A 20,960-nucleotide genomic window follows, 5' to 3' on the forward strand; every position below is an offset into this window, starting at 1 on the left:
AAAAACTCTACAACTTCAAACTGGCTAAACAAAAGTAAAAACCTTAGTAATAGCAGTTTGTTGAAAGAAACTATAATCAAGCAGAAATTATTAAAATAAAAATTTAAAGAATAATTAATAATTACCGTTGAACCATGACTTGCCAGGGAAGTTCAACGCAGCAAGACTTCCAGTCACGAAATCAACTAAAAAATGAGTATTTCAGAAACTACTAACCAAGTATGTGTAGAAAAATATTATTAATGAAAAAAGCCCTGAAAAATATCTTTAAGTTTCAAGATGACCGTTATAGAGGGTTTAATACCACCGACTAATCTAAAAAATCAAATTTTATATTTAATTCAGCAATTAAATTTACATTTAACACCTTTAATTATTCATTTTAAGGACATTTACTGTATCTGTATTACAATTTTTTGTCCTATCTCTTTAAGTAAAGTGGTGGTAACACGTTAAACATTGAAAAAGAAAAAACTCTACAACTTCAAACTGGCTAAACAAAAGTAAAAACCTTAGTAATAGCAGTTTGTTGAAAGAAACTATAATCAAGCAGAAATTATTAAAATAAAAATTTAAAGAATAATTAATAATTACCGTTGAACCATCACTTGCCAGGGAAGTTCAACGCAGCAAGACTTCCAGACACGAAATCAACTAGAAAATAAGTATTTCAGAAACTACTAACCATATAGGAGTAGAAAAATATTATTAATGAAAAAAGCCCTGAAAAATATCTTTAAGTTTCAAGATGACCGTTATAGAGGGTTTAATACCACCGACTAATCGAAAAAATCAAGTTTTATATTTAATTCATCAATTAAATTTACATTTAACACCTTTAATTATTCATTTTGAGGACATTTACTGTATCTTTATTACAATTTTTTTGTCCCATCTCTTTAAATAAAGTGGTGGTAACACGTTAAACATAGAAAAAGAAAAAACTCTAGAACTTCAAACTGGCTAAACAGAAGTTGATAAACTTGCCGTGAAAAGAAAGAATTTTCTTTGATCTATCTTTTGTATTTTATATCTTTTTTATATCAACCATTAGGGACTAATATGACCACTTTATAAAATTGAGAAATTTTATTATATCAGTTTTTGCTTCTTTCAAAGTTTTTTTGTTTATTTTCTCAAAAGGATATAAGTTATTATAAACTATTGTCACTTAAATGCAGTGCCTGAATATAAACATTAATAAAATATATAATATAAATATTAACATAATATAATAATATAATATAAATATTAACAACGAAGTTAGAAATTCTCTTTTAATGCCAAATATTTTGTTCGAAGTATCAAGTAAAAAACATTAATTATTAAACTGAAAATATATATTTTTATATTCATTATATTCGTTTAAAGATATATCAAATTGTACATAGTGATTATCGGTTAAAAAGAAAATTTGAGGATTACAGTTGAACGAACCATGACTTGCCAAAAAAGTTAATCGTAGCACAATTTCCAGTTACGATATCAACTGAAAAATAACTATCTCAAAAACTACTAATCGAAGAGGTATAGAAAAATATTATTAACGAAAAAAAAAACCTGAAAAATATCTTTAAATTTCAAAGATGGTTATTAGACGACTTAATATTAATTTATCGCAAAATTCAAGTTGTTTTCTGTTTAATTTACCAATTAAAGGTGCATTTAACACCTTTAATTATTTATTTTGAGAACATTTACCGCATGTTTATTATAAATTTCTTGTCGTATATCTTCAAATAAAATGGTTGTAACACATTAAACATTGATTAAAATAAAATTCTACAACTTCAAACTGGTTAAAGAGAAGTTGATAAAACTAGGTATCAAAAGAAAGGATTCTTTCATATTTTATAACTTTTTTATATCAACAAATAGAGATAATATAACCACTTTATAAAATTGACAAATTTTATTATGGCAGTTTTTCGTTGCCTTTCAAAGTCCTTTTTTAGGTTTTCTCAAAAGAATATAAGCTATTCTAAATTATTGTCCCTTAAATGCAATACCTAAATATAAAAATCCATGAAACGGTTAACAATGGAATTAAAAATTGTCTATTAGTGCCAAACATTCGAGTTATTAGGTACAAATTACATGTAATGATATTTCGACTGTATTTATTTATCTTATACATTTTTAAATATGCAAGATGTCTTCAAAATAAACAAAGTAATAAATAATTGTGAATATATAAAAATTGAAAATGGATTACCGGAAAATATAAAATAATGCTCTTGACACGTTTATTTAGTTTTAATATTTAATTCGTATAAACCACACGAGGCAAACGTACTTGTTAATATAATTGTCAAATCAAATACATTATAATAGTTTCAGCGTATATCAAGGGCACTTTTGTGTGACGACACGGGTACGAAACATATTCACCATAATACGCCCAGGGACCCATTACTTTTTTCTCCCTTTTGGCGTGCCACTTTACGAGTTTATTTAATTAATTTTAAAGTAAAACTCGCCATAATAATTTTAGTGACTGTGTGCTTTTATTACCTCGCCCGGGCTGCGTGGGAGAGAAAAAAAAGCATATTACCTCAAAAATACCGTATTATATTAATTATACTAAAACCCGAAATGTTGCGCTCCGCAACACTGAAAGGAAAAGCCGTTTCGCCGTTGCCGAGGTTCGGGCATATAAATCTTGTAGATAATGCATAAAGAATTTATTGGCCATTGACTCGCGGCTAAAGGTCAAGCAAAATACGTGCCGGGATTATGCATTACTATTTTATTACCCCCGTCTAGGTCTTTACTTACCTATTTATAATGTAACGGAGGGGAGAAAATGTTAAATCCATATTTATGGCGGCGGTTTAAATAAATGGCGGATGCGCCGGACGCATTTCAGCAACCCGTAAACCGTTTTTATCGTTTGCAGATTGACGGGAAGATGGTGTTTGATGTCATACAAAGAATGGAAGACACCGAGCCGTTCTCGGAAGAATTGTTGGCGGCGATGAAGAGGTTGTGGGCCGATTCAGGTGTGCAGGAGTGCTTTGGACGATCCAACGAGTACCAACTCAACGATTCTGCCAAATAGTAAGCATCGAGTACCTCGATAAATTTACATTTTTACTTTAACGTATGTTCTTCAGTTTCCTCGACGACCTGGATCGACTGGGCGCCAAAGATTACCAGCCTACAGAACAAGATATTCTTCGAACACGCGTGAAAACAACGGGTATCGTTGAAGTACACTTCTCCTTTAAGAACCTTAATTTTAAGTAAGTAATTATGTTACATTGTCGTTTGTGTTTTGTGTTAATCTAATATTAATACTATCAATAGCGGTGGAGAACATCAAAGCGTTTGAACGTTAATAAATAATAAGTGAAGCGAATAGTTAACTGACTGCACCGGCGAAGATGCTTGAACATCAAAATCGATGCATAAATTGACTGTTTTGTCTATTATTATTATCTTCCTAACCCATTATTTATTCATAATTTTCATTAAAGTGTAAAAATAACGTGCAATTTATGCCGTGGAATATAATCTTGAGGATGGGGGTTTAAATTCATAAAAGGGAAAAAATATGGGCGCATCAGAAGAGTAATTTAATAAGTAGGTCATTGTCAAATGCTATCAAGCCAGATTAAATAGGAATTAAATGAACAATTTTTTTTTACACAGGAAATGACTAAGTGATATTTAATTGGTTTTGAATCAATAACTGGTGACAATTACGGAACACAATTATTTACATCGGAGCGCAATTAAAAGACGCGGAGAAAGAGAACCAATAAGTAAAATTTTATTGGGGTTTCAAATAATTGAAATTGCACGTATCGATTGAATTTAACCGCCAATTACTACACGATGCATGTAAGATATATCAGACAAATTGCGTCACTTTATTGCCGATTAAACCGGCAAAAAGCCATAAAATGGAAGGAAATTGATGAAAAATTATGGACTTTATTAACTGTACATTTTTGACGTGCCGTACAGTTCGTGATTGTTAACTTTTTTCTGCTTTTAGGCTCTTCGATGTCGGTGGACAGCGATCAGAAAGAAAAAAGTGGATACACTGTTTCGAGGACGTCACAGCGATTATCTTTTGCGTGGCGATGAGCGAATACGATCAAGTTCTACACGAGGATGAAACGACGGTAAATTCGTACCCTTACATCTAATATTGTTCAGTTAGCTTCTCGAGAATTGTTCTTGCTAAATCTTATGTTATTGTTCCAGAATCGGATGCAAGAAAGTTTAAAACTGTTCGACTCCATCTGCAACAATAAGTGGTTCACGGACACGTCTATAATTCTTTTCCTGAACAAGAAAGATTTGTTCGAGGAGAAAATTAGGAAATCACCTCTCACAATATGTTTCCCAGAATACGGAGGTAAGACCTTTAACCACGCAAGGTCCATATAGGAGTAAATAGTTATTTAAATTATTTATCACAATAAAAAGAAAACGATTATCTGAGAGCAAGGTTTGGCACAGTGTGGATACAAATGTTATTTTTGTTTATTCCAGGGGCCCAGGAGTACGGTGAAGCGGCAGCCTACATTCAGGCCCAATTCGAGGCAAAAAATAAATCTACAACCAAAGAAATATACTGCCACATGACCTGCGCCACCGACACGCATAACATCCAATTCGTGTTCGACGCAGTCACAGACGTAATCATAGCTAATAATCTGCGCAACTGCGGCCTCTACTGAAACCAACCGATTTCGTATTATAATTATTACTATAATTATTCCTTTCCTCACATTACTGACTTTAGTACATTGTTGAGCCAAAAATTGATAAGTGCTGTTTGTATTTGCGGTTTGCTCGCACGACACCTCCGATCTAATCGTATGTCCACGTGTCGGACGTGTCGGCATCGCAAATACACTGAAACTGTACCAAAGTTGAGTGAGACATTGAAAATGTGTTCTTTTTGTTATGGATTTTAAATAAGTTTAATAAAAAAAACTGATAGTTATGTAAAAAGTAAGCGTCTGGTTATACTGTGCCGCAATCCTTTATTGTATGGGTCCCATCGTTTACATAAACTAGTGCAACAAACATCACATACAAATGTGGATAATGTCGCAAATATATCACTGATAGATCGAATGAAGATCACTGTACATTACACATGACGCACACAGTACAATCATCAAAGTTTTCTACTCGTAATACGTAACGACAAAAGCATGTGCACAAATAATCTAATAAGTTAGTCCCGTCAAAAAGCCATTACGTGATGTTGATGTTCATGGATATGCGATTTCAGTTCCACAAATTGGTCAGATGATGTGATGCTATCGTCAAAGATTTCGAATTGTTGACTATTTCTAGGATTTAAATAATGGAACCCAGTGCAGCAATGATTGCTAATTGTGCTTGATAATACAGAACATCTACTTGATTACAATGTTGTACAATTTCTATCCTTGTTCTAAAATGATGCACACATCTCTCGGTTCAAACGCACATTTCTTCTAGCATAAATACTTACTCAACATTGTAAAATAAAATAAACCTTTACGCAGACCTTGCACAAACGTGCCATTAGGGAGATTGCATTTATTAATGTATTAGCTTTTGTATTTTTTTTTTGTTTGTTTTATTTACTATTTTTTATAAGTCTAATTAATGTTATTTATGTTTTATAATTTTAACAAAATGAATTTAACTTTATAAAAAATATATATTATACAAGCTGCAAAGGTATCCATACTATTAACACAATTTTTTAAACCAACCAACAAATTAATAACCAAAAGTGGTTTCGCACAAGCTATCTTATCTATCTATCCAGACAGATTATTTATTGAAGTTGAAATAAAAAATAGTCACAAGAACAGTTTTGTGTTAACCGTATGGCTGTCAATGTCTTAGTTTTAGTTACCAAGTAAGTACCTACATGTTAAATAATGTGGAACAAAATTATTAATTGTCAGCTCAAGTAGCCATTGAAACTATATATAAAATAATATTAAACATTCTAATTGATATAAACTACTTGTATGTATTACGTTTTGTTTTAATAACAATATAATAACATGTTCTTTGGCTAGTGTTACTCTTTGAAAGATTTCTACGCGAAACATATCTGAGAGTCGGCAAAACTACTTACTACTTAATTTTGACGACTTTCGCACATGAAAGCAATTGAAATTTTCTACGGAGATCCGCGGTATGTTGTTATATTGTGCACAAAAAAAAAAATAAGGATGTTCTCAAATCAGGTAAAAATGGACCTTTATAATAGAATTAAAAATATATACATTTAATGTGTACATAAATATATGGCGCTTTAACGTTCAAGAAAAGTAGCTTCAGTAATATTTTGTAGTGTAGTCTATGCATTTTTTTTTGACGAATCATTGTAATGTAATGCATTTTTCGTGATACATTCCTCAGATATTTTGTATCTCATCTTCTTTCATTTGCCATATCTTGAACAAACAAACTTTTTTTCGACTATTATGAGAAAATACAATCACCCATTATAGCAAAAAAAACATTAGTACTTGTCGTATTTCATAAATTTAAAAAGAAATAATTAACATAAAATTAAATAATATCGCTCAATTATGAATTTTCCAATGTTGCTACAAAATATACGTTTAAAGATCAATGTTCGAACATGTGTTTGCACGACAGGTTTCTCTGTTTATGGCACCTAAATTGTATAATTAGCTATACTTATGATTCTTCCAAAATTTAACTAATTAAGAAACGCCCACCTAGAGGGAAGCAAGTCATAAAGAGTTACGTAAATGTATGTTGATGCACTTTTAGAAACACATGAAACATTTGTTTTGTTAACGAACAACTACAAATCAATTAATCTTATTAATAAATAATAAGACTGATTTACCACCACATAAAAGTTTATTGTCTATAGGTGATGCGCCTAGGTCGTAGTTTTGTTTTCACAGTTATATAGTTTTATGTTAATTATTTTAAAGTCAGACAAGTCAAGTTGTGTATAAATAAATAAATAGGTTTGTAAGTGATTAAATGTTTGGTAGTATACTATTGAGTCATTATAAGTTTTCTAGTCAGATTATTTTCTAATTGTAACTTTTTGGCATTATAAAAGTTTTTGTAATTTATTTCATGAAAAATAAATTGAACATATGAACGACCATTGTTTTAATTTAACGACAGCTTCAACTTTCATGTAATTTACTAAAATATGCAGATTTAAGGGACAAATAGGTGAAACAGTTCACATCTATACGGATAGACAAAAAGTAGTCCAAAATGGACAATTTACTATCTACTTATATGTTTTTCTAGACGAGAAACCATCTTTTTTACATACTTTCAATTGAATATAACCTATTGTAAAGTATTTTTAATATGTCTTGATAAATGCAAGTGTTTACCTAAATATATCATTTTTTTAAGTAGTATTTTATATTTCAGTGTTTTATTAACGATTTAGGTGAATTTCAGTGTTTCAAATATTTAGGTAAATTGTATTTATTAAACTGTTTTTCCTTCATAATGCACATAAACGCCATATTTTCTGGATTGATCAAGAAAAAATGTGATTTTTATTCATATACAATTGTACATTTTTTGTTGTTCAATGCTGAAGCTTTCACTACAATTATAAACGGTTACTTCACAATTTACAATATATTTTAAACGTCTCATGATTTATAAACATATCCGTATTTTTATTCAAATTTTAATATTGTGTGTCCGTAATCAATTAAGCATTTTAATGGATAAAAACTAAACTGTTATTATATACATGACTATTAGACCACTTTGTATAGAACGAAATTTTATTGTTAAATCAAGGGACGTCATATTAATGATAAGCACTTGCATAACATACATTGTTGCTTAGTTGTGGAATAAAAAATAATTTTAAGATATATGAGATACTGAGATAGAACGATGTACTTGTTTTCCAATAAATATCAGTAATTGTAACATTCATAAATACAGAGGTTGTCCTCTCATTGTATGTTTGTTTCTCTGTGATGTGAATACGATAAATAAATTTTACCCATTTCGAAATAATTTTTCATTTAACAAGTACCTACGATTACAATATTTATTGACTTCTATGCAGGACAATCTACAATGAAAATTAAATTAATTATTAGTGAGAATTTGCACAATAAAGTGTGAAACTTGAGGTCTGTATAGTTTCCAATGAATAATTAATAATTAAAATAAAGTTTGATTTTATTAATAAAATCTATAGCATACAGAGAACTTTTTTGAGGACAATAGGATGTTTAAACATAAACGTGTCCACTGTTTTATAAATTTTTGAATACAGTTACAGGAATATCTGGTCGAAAGTATTTCTCCGATTACTATGCCAGACTTAATTTTTTATGAACTAATATTTTTAATAAGAAACAGGTTTCTTTGTTCTATAGAAGACAAAAACTATTATTATAATTAATCATATCAAAACATCTAAAAGATATACGTAAAGAAACACGACAATACTTAACTTAAGTAACGGTAAGTACGATCGTGTTTGGGTAGACTAAGTTGCCTATGTTCGACTTAAGTCACTTTCAGTTACATAATTAATCGCTGAGTGAAACGAAATTTATGTAAAACTTATGCGCTTACGATGACCGTGCCTGCATCGGCCACACTGGAACATAAAAAATATGAAGTCATCAAAATTTACATGCAGTATCGAAGCGGGCACAGCATAATTACGAAAAGGGCACAATCGAAATTGATAATTCGCTCATGCGTGCGCACATGAATGACACCGTCACAATCAAAGACATTATTTTTATCTCGCCGTTTCTTTTCAGCACACGTAATTCTTACGACAAGTGACAGTAATATGTGAGGTTAAGTCCGACGAATCTCTTCTTACGGACCATAAAATGCAATTGATTCAGTTGATTTGTTAACGAGTTGAAAAAGTGGTGCATCGGAATTCCTCTAATGACCTTTGGCACCTTTTCAAGCCCAACATGGACGATCAACAGGTGATTTTGACATTGAACGGCAACAATGAGGCGTCCGTCATCGTGCAAAACTCAACAGTTGTTAATGCACAGTCTACTACTGGTACGATTCCTAAATGTTTTTAATTTGTTGTTATTATTAATTTAGGTCTATTCGAAATGATTTATGACCTCGATGCATTTTTATCCTGTCCGATAAATTGTTTTCGAATAATCCTGGACTTTTTAAATACAAATACTATCGTGATTTATTGGTTGTTTTGATGGGTAAATTGCGATTTTTAAGGAGGGTACATGCGTTCTGGTATAATTTATTTACACTATAATCGACGGAATGTTTGTGAAATTCGATATTATTGTGGTAATACAGATTAGATTAGTCGAAGACGATACAAATAATCGTTTATGAATTTTAAAAAGAGCGCGTCAAGCAATTTTCCAAACATTTTTAATTGTAGGTTAAACTTTTTAAAGTACAAGTTAAATAAATTGACCAGAAATTAAATCGTGTTATACACTAAACATACATTATTGCAGTAGTATGCATGTATTTATTCTAGGGCTCGACTGACGACAACATTTTATCCATTTGAAAAAGGAAACGCATATTTATAAACAATTAAAAACTATTTAAATATAAATAAATATTTGGCCAACTTGTTTCAAATCAAATAAGATTTTAAGTATTAAGATTTAACTAACACAGTCCTGTTAAACATTAAAAATTTAAAAAATAAAATTTTATATGTTTCAATAGTGAGAAATATATGTATAATTTAATAATATAATTAAAATTGATTGTGTAAGAATAGTTTAAGTATTATCTAGTTAGACTACATTAATGAATTTATTAATTCGTATTATAGCTCATACACAAAATTATATAGGTTCAGTAATAAAATCTTAAAACAAATTATCAAATGTATTATCTTTATCTGTACTGCGAGCAAAAAAAAACGCAACACCTAGATATAATTGTTTTATTCCATTTTTTTAAAATATTAACTTATTACAGAATAATAATTTATTAAAAAATTAAACAAAAATCTTAAAGCATAAATTGTCAAAAGCCAATAATGGGCCGGTCCCCTTCTGACGTCTTAATTCATTAAGAGTCGGTGGGGGATGCTCTAAATTCCTTAAGCGTTGCCCCATCTTATCCACACATTTTCGATTGGGGAAAGGTCTGAAGATCTGGGTGGCCAAGGCAGTAAATTCACTTGGGAGGTTTTCAAGAAGTTTAATGTATATGTAGACGAGCATTATCTTGCTGAAAAATTAGTCCAAGATCTCTTCTTATGCAGGTATGAAAATAAGACTCCAAAACGTCATCCACATATAGCTGAGACGTCATATTGCCACTAATGAAAACAGAAGATGACGTGCTACCATAAGCAATAGCACCCCAAACCATTAAACCCATAGTGTTATGAATATGACTCTCCACAACAAAGCGAGTATCACGTCTTTCTAACACATGACCATCGTACATGCCCAAGTAAAAGAGTGATTCATCACTAAACACAATGTGTTTCCATTCCTCATACCACTGTTGATGTTCCATACACGAGTCATGGTTTGCTAGTAAAAATAAGTCCAAAAAAGGGCGATAAATCCGTAGGACAAAAGACCTTATATATAAACCGATCGAGTACCAATTGGTTTACCTTCACTGGTAAAAAATTCATCAGCAATCATCCGTGTTGAACTGTCCCTTAGGGTCAATAATCCACGACGGTGTTGTGGCTCTAGATCTTCCGGAACTTCTGCTCTCTTCACTCCATGACTGCCAATATCGTATTACAAAACTCACATTCCTGTTCAAACACCGTGCTATTTCTCGAAACGAAATTTTTGCTTCGTCCAGGCCCACTCTATAAAACTCGCTTACTATAATTGGCTAAAATTATTTCTTCTTCGTACTCTAGGCATGTTAAACATTTAGTACACGCTTTATTGAAATACCTTAAGATATGAAGAAGAAAGAACCAAAATACATTTTGATTTCAATCAAATTTCAATCATTTCTTATTTCAACATGTACCTACTTGCATTCCAAATTTAATGAAAATATCTGAAGGCGTTCTGGGTGTTGCGTTTTTTTTACAGTTTATTTATAATCATAATTTTCCGAAAACGTTCGTGCTAACAATAGTCTTTCGATTATATCTGACTGTAAAATTCGTTGCACAATAAAATCTTTTTTAACAATGATGTGGAAATAAAAGTGTTCCAATCAGCCGCTAAAGTAATAAGTTTTATTTCGGGATTATATTTGTATTCGGTAGTTACCTCAATGGCTTGTAATCTATTATGATTTAGTGGCCCATAAACACATAAATCGAAATGAAAACTATCACGAATAGGGAATAGTCTTGTTCCAAATAAATTTATGAATACTTTTTTATTTTTATTTCACGGAAAGACGCAAGGTCATAAAATTACTAAACAATACATATTTAACATGCTCATGTTTTGTCCCAATTTAATAGCGAAAATCTACAAAATTTCTACAAGGTAAAATTAAAATTTAGCGATGTATAAAAAAATAATTGGTATGATGCATATGGTAGTAGTTTTTAAACTCTATTAAAAATATTTTTAATAAGATTTTTGCCTTACACTTAAGATATTTTTATACTGCATTATGTTTTATTGTTTTTATTATAATTATCACTTCTTTTAATAGAAGTATGTGAGAAATATTACGTCCAAATAGTTGTGTTTAATAGTGTTGATTGAAAAATGTTTTTATTCACATGTATTCTTTAAATTAATACATACTAAAAGATAAAGCTGTGGATTTGTTTGTTACAGATATGCATTAAGGTCATTAAATTATTTATCAAATAGTCTTGAAGTAAGGCGAAGTTGGTTGCCTACGAAGTAAATATGCAAAATGTCTTTTAAAACTGTTAATTTTTTATCAAACGATGCACCAATTATAAAAATTATCAATTTTAACGTTAATGTGTTGAAAAAATAATCACTTCGTCCACAAAAAAGGTTGCATTCACAGTACTTAAGAAGTTGAAATAGTTTTTGTTGCTGCAGTTTTAAAAAAAATTAATTCTGATATGTTTATTATACACGAAAATTTTTTCCAGGAAGTCTTGACATAAAAATCATCAGATAATTGTTTGTTCTGTATTACATTTCTTCTGTATTATTAATACTCATAATTATTTATGTGCTTTTATTCTCCGAAGACAATTTGCTTATCGTCATGTTATTACTTAGCAGTTTTCGATGGTTCGTTGGGAAAATAAATTTATTATTTACTTAACGATAGTTACTGTACACATATAAAATATCAATGGATGTTACGAAATGAAATTTACTAACTTTAATTGACATTAATCGCTTCGGTTTGCACACCTTAAATTTTATGGCTCCCTGATGGGTATATTTTACTATCAGTTTTCTATAGTTATAAATATAAGTTGGCACGATAAAGATAAGACTTATTATCACATTATACAATAGTTTTAGTTTTATTTATAACGTTTAGATAAAATTTTTTCGTATGTGATGTCTTTTGCATTACATTAATAATTGTTGCACTGTAATGTTCATTTTATGACTCACAGTGTTTATGAAATATGTTAAAGATGATTCAGTTGTTTGGACGTTTTTTCGAAAACCAACAATGAGTTTTTAAAATCAATTATTCTTATTTGCTAGAAATGTTAGGAGAATACTAATGCACTATGATGATTGTTGTAATTTATTAGTAGAATCATACATAATATGGTAATTCTTTTAAGACATTGTGAAGTGAACTATTTTTGGACATTCACAACGTCACAACGTTTCGAAATGTGATTACAATTAATCATTAATGATCAGCGAAAGGAGAAAAGAACAACAATCCATCTCCCTCGTAGCTAAAAGAAATTTGTTACTTAATTTATAATTTAACATTTAGCAGAACATGTTTATTGTCATTATTAAAATTGTAAGTAATATTTCATGCAAATCACAGTGGCGTACAATTCAAAGAACTCCCGCCCTGCATGACCGTCACTTTTACATAATGAACGGCAATTTTATATTTGTTAAATTACTGACGGGAATGAACCGATAGATCCGTTTTTAACAACGCCGTCATTTCGGTTTTGATAATTCGTATACATAGCAATTGAAAATCCTTGAAGTTGGGTAATAACATGTATTCTTTTTCAATAATGGAACACATACGTGTTTTTAATTGTCGTTATCAGAGAGGTCAAGAAGGTAGCCGCAGATATATAATAATTTTGAAATAGAGAGATCCTACAAAACCGAGAAGCAAATAGGTTATCAATGCGGAGACCTTCCTATACCCCGGATGCAAATTATTAATAACAGTTTTCGGTTTGTGGTGGATTTGCCGTATTAAATTTAAACATTTATTAAATCGAATATTTATGGAATGCACTGATCGTGTATCAACAACAAAATTTTATCGGGGGACACGTGCTCGTGTTTAAGTGGTAAGTATGTAGGGAAAACGTTGATTTTATTTACGAAAAGTTTTATTTTAAGTTTTATTAATAACATAAATAAAGTACTTAATAAAAAACAGAAAGATTCGTATGCAACACTGATGTTATCAAAAATAAGTATATTATCTCTTCATAACGAGTACCAGAATTAGTTAGATAATACATAGATTAGTATTTGCAATAAGTTGACCTTATGTTTATAAAACCTGTCACAGATAAGACACCTTGTAAATTGCAATTCTATTGTTTTTTTGATATATTGTTTCTAATAATGGGTAGTTGGTTAATTAAAAATATCGTTAATGCTTATAAAATCATCAAAAACTGTCATAAAATTGTTAATTACCAAAAAGTCATTTTTTATTGTAATTTGATAGTTAATTATTACTTTTATAAAAAGGTCAAGTTTTACGTAGATATATTTTCATGTAATTTTACTATTAAAATGGTATCTCGACCTTAATATGACTGACCACATATTCTGATGCTTCAATCACATTAAAAATAAAATATTATATACAGTAGTGGCCATAATTATGGCAACTTATTAAAGTATATTAAAAATATGAGCTGTATTACTTGAATTAGACGTCTGTACCTATAAAGTTTCTTATTTTTTCTGTTATGCTAAGCAACTGGTCAATCTTATTTTATTCTTTAAAAAATTGCGCGTTTTGCATTGCTATTTTTCAATTGAGAAAATTATAGTAACTTTTTACTTCATGGTCTTTTATTGCTCTCGGAAGTGGACCGAAATTATAAAACAAAAAAGATATTATACAAAGTGTTAAGGTTAAATTAAATAACACCAATCTAATAGTCATTAAAAATCCCTTTCAAAATTAAATTTATGTCCAGGTCATTTAAAAAAAAGAAATATGTAACATTTTATAGAATAAGAATATAGTAGTTTTTATAACACAACAATTAATATGATTTTAATGTGAACACATTAAATAAAAGAGTTATAGCTAAAGTATAAAGTTTTAAAATGTTGTCATAAGAATGACCATTACTATAATTAATAATAATGTACACTCCTGGACAAAAGTTTGGAAAACATGAGATATAATTATTTAAAATAGCAATAATTATAAAAAATATATTGAAATAAACGTTCTGTATATTGAAATACAAAATAATAATAGTGTATACAGCAGTTTATTTGGATATTATAAAAAAGTTTTTTATCAAGACATAAGTTTAGAAACCCCTTAAATTTCATTTATATTGGGCACTTACCAGTATTCTTTAGCTTATCACTAGTGTGCGAATTAAAAATATTAGTTTTAATTATTGCAAAGGGGAAGCAAATCCCAATGGATTTACGAAAAGAAATTGTAGATAAAGACTGGTTCCATCAAGACAAAGTACAAGTTTTGCCATGACTTTCACAATTACTAGATCTCAACCTTATGGAACATATTTGGGATTATTTAGAGAGAAATATAAAACACCACACAATAAAAAATAAGACAGAACTACTGAAAAGGCTTCAAATGGATCGACAAAAATACATCCAGAATTTACCAGAAAATTGGTTGACCATGAACAAATGGTGTGCAGCAGTCATACAAGCTGATAATTATGCAACAAAGTATTAATGCTTCTATTTGTTTTTGAATAATAATAAAAAATTTTGCATAAAATTCTAGTTTACTTTATAATATCTTAATAAAGTAAATTCAATTTTTAGAGGCACCTTTAATCCCTTATACAGGAGATAGAATAGTCATTTTATAATTCAATTCAATTTTAGAGTTTCCAAACTTTTGTCCAGGAGTGTATGTATAGGTCATTTAAAAAAATATATGCAACATTTTATAGACTAAGAAAATCGTAGTGTTTATAATACTTTATAAAACAACATTGGTACGTTAATATTATCAATATTCACATTAAATTGAAATGTTATAGCTAAAATATAACATTTTAAAACGTTGCCAAGTATGGTATGATCAAAATTTGTGATATCACAAAAATAAAACAAATAATTAACAGATACTAATAATATAATCAAATTAATTAAGAAGTGCTGCTTCTGAATTACCTTATCTACCATCACACTTTATAAATAATTTAACCAGTTATTTACCGAAGGATGTAAATATGAGTTGTATTGAATAAAATTCGATTTTTTTTGTTTTATCGTACTGTTTATATTCACATGCATTTTATTTAAGTTGTTCATGTGTAAACAGAATGTTAACATGAATATTAGGGACTATCGGTGGAGATTAGCGCATTTAGTCAGTTGTTTCCAAATCAACAAATTTATTTTTGATTAGTCACAATAAATTCTATGAGAATGGCTCCATGTAATAATATTCTTTGTGTTCAGTTTTTTTATCTGATATTTTTTATTTATTTTTGTTGTTTGTATTTTAAAATAAACATTTTTTATTTAAACACCTTAAGATGTAAACGTTATCCGTGATAACGAGTAAGCTTTTAATTATGTAAGTCCATTTTCGCAAATGTAAAAGACAAAAACATTAGATAAGGTATTAATAAATAAAGGTATGTAGCAATTAAAAGGGGCTACTCCTATCTCTTTTAACAAATGAAATTTTAAAATCTACTTGACCCCCTTTTCAAATTTTTTTGTCTCAATAACTATTTTATTATCGAGTTAAATCACGATATAATTGTATAAAAAGATAATTTTGCCTTTATTCCGATAATTTTATTTTGTCCAATAAGTGTTTTTTATCTTCACAAATGACTTTACTATGCATTTATCTACAAATATACATTTTAGTACAAGAATAATTCAATATTTATTTCTAATGGTTGGCATTTTTATGATTGTGAGATGTAATAAACATAACTGAAGACAATAAAAACCAAACATTTTTATTATTTTCTACTCATCAGTTTTTTTATTATAATACATGTGTGCGGTTACATAATAATTAATTATATATTTCTCGCTAAAATTAAATTAAAAAACAATTGAATATTTGATTTAAAAAATATATAAATAAATTTATTGTATGTAAGCTTTTTATGTTGATTTTGTACGTTTAAATTTTTTAGAAGGATGGTTAAAAATCGACAAAATATGTTTTATTAATTTTATCGACGAAATATGCTTTAACACTGAACAATATTTAGTAAACACGAGTTATTGCATTAGGAAATAAAACAAATAGCAAGGAAACTCGCAAAAATCGTTGGCATAGTTTTTCGATAAATCCCGGCAAATCAAAAATAAGTGCCGCCATTAAACAATAATTAACTAATATTCATACAAACATTATATACACATATCATTAATTTCTTATCACTGTGATAAGTGGATTCGTATTCATAAACATGCCCCCCACCCGTTTTCGAAAATCTCAGAAAGTCTGTACCATTTCTTGTTACTTACTAGTGTACGGCTACCCAGATTAGATCGTTACCCACTTAATGATCTAATCACCTGGCACACGGTTTTTGGGGCCCAGTTCCATTTGACTACGTATCTCTGTGTTTTGTGTTTACATCAGTGACAAGTTCAAGTACGCACTGTAAATATGCCGTCTTCGTATTATTCACTAAGTCCCGGCGAGATATCCATCTCAGATGGTGAGGTTGATGGCACTGATTATCTGCTCAGCAGCACCATGAGGATGGATGACAATTTGTTCAATTTCAACGTCCTAGGTGAGTCTTGATTTATGTAGAAATTCGAAGGATCAATCGGTGTTCAAGCACCAAAAAGTCACTGTAATTTCTTCTAGATCTCAAAATATATGTCTTTCTAAGGCCTTGTTTTTGCGGTACCCATATTTGTATATTTGCTTAAATGTTTGTTAGGAGCTCTCCCCAGAGAAAAACAATCTGTGGCAATAAAATTATTAGTAAAAAATAAGAATATCAATTTTTATGAATCAATCTGAAATTATTATTCTTTTCATTAAAAGAAAATGGTCAACAAATTTCATACGAATATAAGTACAAATAAATATCTTGAATATACAAGAAATAAACTCCCATTTGTTAATATAAACAATATCCTAACACTTCTTCCAATTTTCAAAAAAAATTTCCAAAGGCCTGTTTTGGAATCACCTTTAGCTAAATCCACAAAATTTTCTTCATCACCTTAATCATCTATAAAAGTTTTCAGAAAAGTAGTAACTTGAGAGCATTATACTTTAAATAATTGAGTATCCCTAGAGATTCTTGTCGAACCTCAAGAAAGGCAACGGTCAACATGTTGAAATTTCTTGAGGTTTTCCTGGCAAGCATTGAAATCTTGGTACCACTCCTAATCTTGTATCTTCGACCCCCTTAGATGTTCTTTATTCCAAAACGTGATAATTTGTTGGAAACGCAAAATTTCAGGGAAACTCTGCTCATTTAAATTCAGCATTGTTAAATTCATCAAGTTGATCATAAACCACCTGACCTATGAAATAAATCCCAAACAATATATTAACAAACATTGTTTTGATCAGAAGGTAAGTGCATACGTTCCCGAAAATGTACTGCAAAATAAAAGTGTTGTTTTGATAGTATCGGTAAAACATTATCATGTCTTAATTAAAAATAGATATCCAAGGTTGGTTGGATATCTTTTGAGTATTAAATAACACAAAATTAACATCTAATAATATTATTTACGAATTTGATGCACATTTCCTTGCCATTTATCCGTTAAGTTTTGAATTTCATAATTTGTTTACGTCGTCTTTGCCCCAAATTTGATCCATGTCCAACATGTTTCCATAAAATTTAGTTTGTTTGTTACATAAACCTTGTTTATCTTTAAAATTAGTAGCACTAGTTGAACGGATTATTATTTTATCATGTAGTATTCTTATCTCAGCATTAGGTAAATAATAGAAGACCAGAAATATTTTTTGATAACGATTTATAAGCATACTTTAAAAATACTTTAATTATCGCTAAGTGATTTTATTATGCAAACTGTCCAAATTTATTTTAATTTCATAATAATTTGCCCAATTTTGCTATCTATTAATACAAATGGTTTGGACATATTTGAATTTGTCTTGTCATGAAGATAGTGAGAGCTGAAGAATGCTTTCAAAATCTGTTGGAATGTTTTTTATGAAAAATTGATGGTCGATAAGGACGCGTGCCGATAAGATACTTTAATATTTTATTTATATCACAGTTGAGCATCACTTGTATAAGGTTTTATCTAACATCGTAAATAATGGTTAATCGCAAAAGTGTGCTTTATTGATTGAAGGTAAATAAATAATATCTAAATTACAATATTATCGCTGGTGAACAATAACCACTATGATGTTAATCTTTCAGATAAAAAGCTTAATAGTAATTAATTAAGCTTCAATATTTTAAAGTCACATTAAAAAACAACAAATTGCAACAATTTCATTGTTGTTTTCGTTTCAGCCACTCAGATAAGGATTGCACAACACTAAACTTCTAATGAAATTAATAAAAATAGATAAAAAATATCTGTTCCAAAATAAGAACAATTGTGTTGTTCAATGTTATGTATTTAAGTATCAAAACAAATTATAATCTAAATTCCCGGTTATCAATTTTTGGATTAAATTTAATTTGTGTTATGAAATTGGTCAATAACATTGCAACATATCTAATATAAATTTTTATGAAATTTTAAGGAATCCGCCATAGGATTACTCACGACGATAAAAACGTTATTTTTTCTTCTTGTTCGACGATAGAATAATCAAAGGAATTGCACGCATCTATCATTCTTGCAAACGTGATTTACGAAGGTCGACTTATCGCAATTTCGTGCATTTTATGGCGAAAATGCATCTCGATGTTGTCGTTTGAAAACGCTCCAGATAAACGGAAGAGCAAACGAACGTTATATCATGTTCCGCACCCGCATCGAAGATGCGTAATTATTTAATTGTCCGTACGAGATCATGTCATTAATAATTAATTACGCCGCTTAGGGACACTACCTAAGAATTACGGTGAATAAAATTTCTGTAATTATGCCATCTTTTTCAAACGAAATTAAGAAATAATTCATCCCGGCGAACATTACCATGGTAATTGTTATTCATTATGTTTGAAATTTAGCAATGTCAGTAGCATTAAAGGCAACCGTGTAATTACGAAAATTGCATATTTGATTTTTCGTGGAGCGCCGTGAGGCTGTTTTATTATATTATACAACTATGACTAATAAGTTGTTATTTTATTATCTATTAAAACAATTTCGGTGTGTCATTTTCCTTGTTAGTCATTACTTTAATTCTTATCTTTCTAACCCTGATGAACAATATGCAACATGCATAATCGGGCGTTGTGTTATTATCAACATGTTACTAATCGTTATTTGACGAATACTCTTGTACACAATAAAATATTTTGACCATTAATTTACGTGCCAACTTTGTAATTAACATAATTTGTTTTCTTGTTTTAGGTGAGTTTGTTGTTGAGGAATGTGGTAAGCGTAATTTGGGTGTTTTTTAACAAAATAATTAATAATTTAATAATGTTATAATACCGCTATTAAATACTTGAAAGATAAGATATGTCTAGATTACAAACGTAAATTGGTATACTCAACAAATAATAATTATTATTATTATTACACTAACCAATTATTGAAAATGTAAAAAAATGTTAATTTAAGCAATCGTTTTTATGGCGTTTTAAATTGTTCACATATTAAATAATGCAAAAAGATATCGGGCTTAAAAAATCTATTGTAGTTTTAATCCTATTTGTCCCGGATTTAGATAACGATAATATAAAAGTTTTAATCAAATTTAAATGACTGAACAAGTTTTTAGTTGGGTTTGGACAATAAAAAGTGATTAAACTTACAGAAATATTATATACAGTAGTGGTCACTATTATAGCAAATTTTTAAAATGTTAGATATTTTATCCATAACTCTCTTATTTAATGTGAACTTTTAAAATAATATTAATTTACTATTTTTGTTTTATACGACATTAAAAATCTACTATATTTTATAAATGTTTTTAATTGAGCTGGACATAAATGTAGGAACTTTAATTTTAAAAGGGATTTTTAATGATTAAATCTATACTTCTATAAGTTTCTTAAATTGTTATGATGAGCTCAATCAAAATTTTTAAATTTTTATGTCGAATTTTATTATAAACAAGATCTCCCATATTTTCTATAGGACAGGACAAAACACAGATGCTTATTTTGGATTTATGTTTGGGATCACATTCATTAGGATCACCATTTCTTCAATGTATGAAAGCAAATTGTTGTTTAATATATTCCTGTACATAAATCAGTCTAAAGGGACCTATGTCAAAAGAATTGAAGTATTCTCACAGCATAATTGATCTGCCACCATGTTTCACTGTGGATATAACAAACATTTTGTGTAGTTTTGTGTAGAACGTTGGACTCTCACATTTTTGATAGAATTTTCTTGTACGTTTGGGGGCTATAAACACACATCCATTCCATTTCCTCCAGATTGGATTTAATTCCTGTTGATGATAAGATTAGATGTTTTTGACATTCGAATTTGTTTCTTTTTTTCTTAGCTATCACTTAGTCAATACAATAGAATCCA

At 29.3% G+C, this 20,960-nt stretch overlaps 2 protein-coding genes across 8 annotated transcripts in view; both read left to right on the forward strand.

Annotated features, from left to right (window-relative positions):
• Positions 1-8,013, forward strand: part of LOC109599485 (guanine nucleotide-binding protein G(o) subunit alpha) — a 62,304-nt gene extending 54,291 nt beyond the window's left edge. For both annotated transcript variants that reach the window (XM_049962647.1, XM_049962655.1), the window contains exons 4-8: positions 2,900-3,060; positions 3,117-3,245; positions 4,004-4,133; positions 4,216-4,369; positions 4,507-8,013. In XM_049962647.1, the coding sequence (XP_049818604.1) occupies positions 2,900-3,060; positions 3,117-3,245; positions 4,004-4,133; positions 4,216-4,369; positions 4,507-4,694 (762 nt within the window). In that variant the 3' untranslated portion in view covers positions 4,695-8,013. The remainder of the gene's footprint in view (positions 1-2,899; positions 3,061-3,116; positions 3,246-4,003; positions 4,134-4,215; positions 4,370-4,506) is intronic.
• Positions 8,014-8,800: 787 nt separating this feature from the next.
• LOC109599515 (hepatocyte nuclear factor 4-gamma) overlaps positions 8,801-20,960 on the forward strand; it is a 38,568-nt gene continuing 26,408 nt past the window's right edge. For 3 of the 6 annotated variants that reach the window (XM_020015512.2, XM_020015514.2, XM_020015516.2), the window contains exon 1: positions 16,833-17,074. In XM_020015512.2, the coding sequence (XP_019871071.1) occupies positions 16,945-17,074 (130 nt within the window). In that variant the 5' untranslated portion in view covers positions 16,833-16,944. Of the gene's footprint in view, positions 9,040-16,832; positions 17,075-20,960 lie in introns of those variants that run through there. The other 3 variants (XM_020015513.2, XM_049963173.1, XM_020015515.2) reach the window with 2 other exon arrangements.

The sequence above is a fragment of the Aethina tumida genome, chromosome 1 (assembly GCF_024364675.1).
Source record: "Aethina tumida isolate Nest 87 chromosome 1, icAetTumi1.1, whole genome shotgun sequence".
Classification (NCBI taxonomy): domain Eukaryota; kingdom Metazoa; phylum Arthropoda; class Insecta; order Coleoptera; family Nitidulidae; genus Aethina; species Aethina tumida.